At 37.7% G+C, this 7524-nt stretch overlaps 1 protein-coding gene across 1 annotated transcript; it reads right to left on the reverse strand.

The window, feature by feature from the left end:
- Positions 1-1297: 1297 nt before the first annotated feature.
- LOC129767928 (H/ACA ribonucleoprotein complex non-core subunit NAF1) lies at positions 1298-3306 on the reverse strand. Its single transcript, XM_055769222.1, has 3 exons — positions 2710-3306; positions 2291-2649; positions 1298-2229 (listed from the first exon to the last, which is right to left on the reverse strand). The coding sequence occupies exons 1-3, from the start codon at positions 3076-3078 to the stop codon at positions 1440-1442; spliced, it is 1518 nt and encodes a 505-aa protein (XP_055625197.1). The 5' UTR covers positions 3079-3306; the 3' UTR covers positions 1298-1439.
- Positions 3307-7524: the final 4218 nt, after the last annotated feature.

The raw sequence follows: 7524 nt of genomic DNA on the forward strand, positions 1-7524 counted from the left end.
TATTAGATATTTTCGCGACGCGCAGTTCTAGAAATTTTCTTAAATAAATCAATAATATCAAAAATCACACATGAACATATGTAAATAGAAATTATACCAGTACTGACTCCCAAAATTCTAAAACAAATATTAAAATTTCTTAAATACATATATATATATATATATATATATATATATATATATATATATTATATCGCGCAACACTGTTAAAATTCTGAAAAAAATCACACATATCTAGAAAAGGCGTAGAAACACATTTAAATACGAATTAGAGTAGTAGTGAATCTCTAAATCTTTCAAACAAAATTTTGAATAGATTTTTGTTAGTACTTTAATTTTTGATGAAAATTTTTCTTTATGATTATATCTCTATACACCATAGTAAGATGTACTTTCAGCATATATTTCTATTTTTTATCGCGAAGCTATGTTAAAACTCATAGCGGTTCAAAAAATAGTCTAAATTTCTTATTTAGTACCTTATACAATATTTTCCATAAAGAGGGTGATTTGGTTTGGGGGCACTTTTACCTTCCATACCCGGCCAAGTTTTTACCTTCCATACCCATTTTAGGCCAAGCGTTCGAAAATCGAACAGCAACTTGGATAAATTTTCATGGCTTTGGAAAGTCTCTATATGGTAAGGTTTTGGCATTAAATGATGGCTCAGTTTATTAGCTATCCCTTACCATCGATTTCATTCAATTTTGTATAACTTTATTGAACAATAAACTCGTTTTGAAGCAACTATGCGCGTATAGGTTATGTACTTAACCTAACGAAAAAAACTTAATAAAATGTAAAAATATGTAACTTTTCTACAGTGTTACTTTGATAAAAGAACACACATTGTGATGTAGGAAAAAAAACCATTGGAATGAACCTCCTACAAAATCAAAAATGTAGGTATTAACCAAGGTTTTTGTTTGGCTTTTTTTTTATTTTTTGTCATTTTCCAGGAAACGAAAGAACGAAAAAAATGATTCTTGAAGATGGGGGTTTCTGTAACGCCAATAATCAAAATAACACCAATGGCTTTTGTTAAAAACATATTTTTTACAGCTTGGTCGTTAATGGGTTAATTTTTCACGCCTATAGCACATTTTTTCAAAAAAAAAAATAGCTTCAATTTGATATGTCGATGATCTGAATCGGTTCAGTAGTTCTGAAGTATGAATTTTCGAAAAGTCATTTATGGAAAAAATGGGAAAAAGTAGATTTTTCGGACCACCCTAAAATGGATGTTGGACTTCGGAAACGGAAACCGGATGTTCGGATTCCAAAGGTGCACGCTTCATACTATTCAATTCATGCTTATTAAAGCATTTTTACATTTCCTGATTTAAAAATTATAATTCACGTCCATGAATTCACTCCATATTTCAACTTCGAATTCCAAAGTTTATCCTTACCATACACTTGAAAACAAGCGCTTTCTTTCAATGCTGATTGAACGGAGGCCCTTGGGGCGGTGCAAAATACTGCGGAAAACCAGGCCTCATAGCAAACGGATTTAGAACTCGCTGGGATGGCCCGGGCGGTGGTATCATTTGGTACCAGTTGTGGTGCACATTATGATGGCCACGATGGCTGTAACCTCGTCCTCGACCACGACCCCTGGGATTATATGGTCGTCTGTTGCCATCGTCGCCGCCGCCACCGCCGCCACCACCCTCCGGTGTTTGTCTACCACTGGAACAGCGACCCCGACCCCTAGCTCTTCGCTCCTCTTCATCGTCTGAGTAATCAAGCGCATAAGCGGGCGCTTCGTGATCGTCCAGCCAGCTGGCATCCGACCCTCGGTGCCTCATCAGATCGGACAAAATAATAAAAGACGTGTGCTCCGTTTGCGGTGCACAGTACACGAGCGTTCCTTCGGTTATCCCTTTGGCGATAACATCCTGGCGAGAATTGAAGAGAACACAGTACATTGGCGCAGCAACTTGACCAATCACGTCGAAAATCTTCCCCAGGGGGCGCTTCCCCTTCTCCAGAAAAAGAACCGTGTCTAAGTTGAACAGCTCTATCCCTGGATATGATTGTACGATGACAATCTGGGCAACAATTGACTGAACCTTTCCCACCGGTTTACATTCGCTTTCGGGAACCGAAATGTTTAGCTCCTCGATCGGAGGAAGTTCATGTATGAGCAGTTCCCCTTTCGCTCTCACTGGGGTTGGTACGGTATTTTGCTCCTCGTCGTCTGAAGATAGCATTTCCTTATCGGACCTGGAAGAAATACTATAGTTGAAGAACTAACAATAAACAGTGATTTTCTATTGAACCTCACCCATCAGGTTCTCCATTCGGCATAGTTTCTGCATCACTAACAAGTATGGCTTGGTCACGGTAGTCCGCCGTATTTGGGAGACATTCTACTTCATCATCATCTGAACTATCAGAACTAGAGTCCTTCCCGGTGTAATTTTCTTTCGGTAGCTCTTCTTCCGAATCTGTTATGTTGGAATCCGATTCCGAATCCGAGCTGATGTATTGGGAAAGCAAGGATAAAGAACTGTTAGCTATTTGAACTATAGCCTGGGATTCGATTTGCTGATTCTCTGCTACCTGGTCCTGATATTGACCTTTCTCTTTTTTTACATTGATGTTAGGTGTGACTGTTAGATCTGCCTTTTTTCGTGTGAAATCCTGAAATATATCACAATAGGACATTTGATGAAAACAAAAGGTACAATGTTGGGCGTTTACCTCTGCTAATTCCATCTCGATGTCAGATGGTTCTTCCTTGCAGATCGCTGATGATTGAATGGTCTCCCTGTCTTCCGTCGATTCTGTCATTTCAATCTCTTCCGACTTATCTTTCTCCGTTGAATTCATGATAGGTGCTTTTGCTCCAGATTCAGGAGGGCATATGTTCTTATCGGACTCAACTGTTTCCTGTTCCACCAAATTATCACTGATTGTTTCCTCCGTTACTGCAATTTCAACTTTTCCTGTATTTTCATCTGATTTACTATGACTTTCGTCAACGATCTCCGGTTCAATTGCTTGTTGGTCTGTTTTATTCTCCTCCATTGTGTTTTCGGCTTCCACTTTTTGTATAGTTTGGTTTTCCATTGGTAAGAAAGCACAACAATCCCTCTCACGTTGAAATTATGTACACCATGTGCTCAAACGTAAAGCACCTCGTGAAGTAAACATAAATTCGACAACAAAATATACGTGCGCGTTTAGCGATTCGAAATTTGAATGTACACTCTAAATCGATTTAATATGAAACCATACAACCAATGTACTAACTGAGGATATATTTTTTAATTCCCGCAGGCGCGGTACGCTATCTAAGCGTGGAAACACACTAGACGGCTCTCCCGCGCGATTCTCGCAATGACAAGTCGCAGCAGGAGCTCGATGAAAAACACATTCAGCGGCTTTCGACGGCTTCACTAGCGGCCATTATCATATTTTTATAGACGGATGCAAGACGAGTCTATGGTACAAGGTACAACTGTTTGGACAGTAAGCGGATTAGAGGGGAGGTATATAAAGACAGAATGGTGGAAAACGGAAGAGGGATGTTTACCTGAGCGAGAGGGAGAAAGAAGTTGATCGCACACGTCTGAAATATTGCATTTCTCGATAATTTGGGTAGTATTCGAGAATCCGCAGCTACATGACCGCAGAGTGATTTTCACGTATTGGCTCACCGATAGTACATTAACTATTACCTTGCTTCATGTGCACCGCATAAACACTAATACTATCACAAAACCGTTGCGGTGCATCATCTCCATCGAGCCACCGCAGAGAATGAGGAACCTTACAACAGTGACTTTAGAACCGGCCGTACCCGCTCCGCCTTGTGTGTTTTATCTCATTCACATTCCATTATCGAGGCCCCGCGGCGGTCTGTCATTGCAAAATCCGCGCGGGGAAGCCGTCCAGTGTGTTCTTACGCTAAATAGAGTTTAGCTCCGAATAAAAATGATTCATTTTAGAAATATCTGAAAATCAATAGCGCACATTCTGTCTGAGACTTTGGACTATTATTATAGTACTTATTATAAGTCGTAATAATTAGAAACATAATAGTACGCACTTTAACGTAAAAAGCATGGAATTGAATTTATTGCTCTGCTTAGTGAAAAGTGATGAAACCCGAGACTATGATACAATTCAAGGACGTGGTCTTAGCAATAGAAGCTCAAGAAACGTCGAAACGATCGTAGCCTTTTTTTCTAGATGAATCATTCCAGAAATATCTTGAAACGAGAGGAAGAAACATTTTCTATTTGAAAAACATATTTGAACACAATTTTTATTGATAAAAATGGATTAATTCAATATTATCACTACGGTGCTGAATTTCCACTAGTGATGAAAGGGATAGTGGTTTGGCCGGATACCGGATATATGGTCAGCTTCGAGGCCGAATAGCAGCTGGATATTATGAGCATATTTAAACGCTGGAGAAGTCGTTCCAACTACTTGCAAGAAGACCCGAGGTTCAAGTTCTCGAAACGAAACCAGCCAGACAAATAATCCTATTGAATCATACAAAAATAACTTCAGACAAATGTTTTCAGAGTAACAGTGCTGTTTTCAACACCTGTTAAACGAAGCAAAAGAGGTGAAACTTGAAAATGCTACACTCGTTCCTTTAAGACACATATTGGAATGACGAAATGGCAAAAGAAATTAATCGTCAATGTCGCGATCAGACCCAAATCAAACTCATAACGAAATCGACTGGATAGGCAAAAATGAAAATATTCCGATAATCGATCGCCATCACGATCCTTATATTTCGTTCTTACTCTAAGCAGTACATACTCCCAACTGACAAAGTTTGCTAGGGTTTGTATTTCAATTCCTTGCTAGAGTGTTTACAGCGGGAAACTGTTCTCTAAAGTTGGCCTGCTGTACATTGCAAGGCGTAGTTAGTTGTTATCATTAACTGCTGATAAAATATTCATCCATCATAGTTTACCATTGATTGATTTTGAATACCAGTCATAAATTAATACTTTTATGAGTTGATAATAATTTAATTTTAGTAACATTTAAAACATGTCGGTAATCACATCTTATTTTTAACCACTTGTGAATGATGTTTATAAGCTATTGTATTATGATTTACTTTATACTAATAAGACATTTTTTGACATTGAAGACATTGAAAATTGGTATGTAGGGGTTTTTGGGTCGGGGAAGGTTCTTATGATAGTTCGAGGGGGGGGGGGGGGGTAGTTTGAGTGAAGCCGTCCCAGATGATGATTTCGTTAGAGTTAGGTGCTGCTGTTGTAGAACATGTCGATCTGAGTGTAGCGGAAATTATTATAAATCCTAGAACAGGAGGAGAATCAACCACAGAAATAACATGTGAACCCTATATATAGGAATATGAATATTATTTCCATAATAATTGTTCAAAATAAAATGAAAATATCATTTGTAAACAATGGAGTTCTGTTATTTTATGTTGTATCTTCAAAACAACCAAACAAAAACATGGATCAAGCATTGCTACCAGCATATCGATGTCTCGCATATGTTGAAAATAAGGGGCTTCAAATTCGCGATGACAAAGATGACGTCTGGTGGCGACTTCCAATTAAAGGCCATAGTTTGGTTTCCAAACTCGTTAGTGTAATTCCTTTCAGATTAGAAGACACGAAGCCAGTTTTCAAATGTTAAACTTTGAATGAAAGTTTTAACATCATGTTATTTAATTACTTAAAACACTTTTCTGACTTTTATTTAACCATTTGTCTATACATTTACAAAATTGTTTCTGGAACTTTTCATCATGATGTAAAGTTGTCTTGAAAAACAATTCTCGTACAAGATTTTTTCATCTCCAGCAAAAAAAGTGTTGTTATTCAAATAGAATACTAATTTGGTACAGAAAAGTTAATTTTTATTCATAATTTCAATTTTAAAAGGCTGTTCATTCCGCCTGAAAATCAATTATTTTTTGACGCTCCCCTAAACTAGTAAACGAAGCTCAATGCCATCAACGCGGATTGTCTGTTAAACACATACGAAAGGTCGATAAAACGGTTGCAAAATGGCATTTGATGTCGATCGTTGATACTATATTCGAAAAAATGTAAGGGGTTGTGCCTAGGACACGACCGCATTTTCGACGTAGAACTACGGAATTATATTATTCAATCCGCTTATTTATCGGTTTTAAAATAAAAATTATGAATGAAAATTAAATTTTACGAGTAGCATATATATTCTATGTAAAAAAGTAACTCGTTTTTTTCGCAAATTGTGAAAGTATACTATATGAAAAATGTTTTTGGATAATGTATTGTATTAAATACGCGGAATTATTTTCTATCGATTTATGCAAATATATCTGCGTACTATCTAGAAATGACACAACTAAATTCGTAATGTTTCCTCTCTCTCCTTATTCATTGCCCGTTCAATGAACGCTGCATTTGACTCGTGTATTTGCTAACTCGCACCTGATTTTCTCCTCTCCCTTCAGATATTTCAACACAAAATATAAACGCTTTTGCTCCCATATTCTGCTTGAGGTGAGAGCAAACCCCAGCACAATCCACAATGTTTGTATCTAAATGCAATGTATGTATATTCATTTTTCAAAATTCTGGATAGACCTCCATAACCACACTGGCGCAAAAATTTCTCTTACGGTGTCCACCTTCATTATCGTTGCAAACTTTGATGCAGAGAGCTTTCTCTTTTTTATATCCCATCTGTTTATTGGGCTCTTTTAGCAATTCAGCTGCAACAGAGCCGAATTCATTCGTGTACATTTTTATCTTAAGATAACTTTTGTTGTATATTACACTGTAACCATTTTTAGGCGTAAGAGTATTCCTATTCATCGACAAACATTTGTTTTATCTATTACACAGTAGCTGTCTAGGCTAAGAGTATTCCTATTCTATCGATATACAAAACATGCCGCCTTTTTCGGCATAAAAATATTTCTATTGTTCGAATGTTCACAGTTGAACTGTTCAGGCGGGACTGTTGATATCAGGCCTCCATTGTTGTGTTATTGATAGTGCCAATCACCGATGCAGCAGATCGTAATGTGAGCGATAAGGGACTGGGATTACCGTCACATGATGATTGTTGCGTGGACATAATAGATAGAATAACACACGAAGATGGTCAGTTGAGGGGCCCTGAGTTGAGTTCATGATCATTCGCTTAGTAGCGGACCCGCAACCAATTAGGCTACGAAGACTCCCTGAGAGCTTCCTCTTATTCGTGGCTGTTGTAGTGAGAGTGAACGAAACTGCACTAAAATTTGCAATTCTTTCCATTCTTGTATCGAACTGTGTCTGTATATGTGTACGACATCAGCATTGGCAATGCATGTTATTCATTCGTAGTGCTGCGGTCGCTTGTTCACTCGAGACTGTTATTTGAAATAGCGGAGAACTTATTTATATCAAATAATTTGAAAACGGGCAGAAACGAATATATTAGTAGCTCGTTATTGACGGTATGGGTAGGTAAGCAAACAAATCGGCAGATCAAATTTATGGGAAAATGGGAGTGCTTCCAGTT

The sequence above is a fragment of the Toxorhynchites rutilus genome, chromosome 2 (genome assembly GCF_029784135.1).
Source record: "Toxorhynchites rutilus septentrionalis strain SRP chromosome 2, ASM2978413v1, whole genome shotgun sequence".
NCBI lineage: Eukaryota > Metazoa > Arthropoda > Insecta > Diptera > Culicidae > Toxorhynchites > Toxorhynchites rutilus.

What these genes read in the sequence shown, in the direction of transcription:
- LOC129767928 (XM_055769222.1), bottom strand. Translation starts at nt 3,078, where the DNA reads ATGGAAAACCAAACTATACAAAAAGTGGAAGCCGAAAACACAATGGAG. An exon ending in TCGAGATGGAATTAGCAGAG is followed by an intron (nt 2,650 to 2,709) that starts GTAAACGCCCAA and finishes GATATATTTCAG; the next exon opens with GATTTCACACGAAAAAAGGC. An exon ending in CCGAATGGAGAACCTGATGG is followed by an intron (nt 2,230 to 2,290) that starts GTGAGGTTCAAT and finishes TATTTCTTCCAG; the next exon opens with GTCCGATAAGGAAATGCTAT.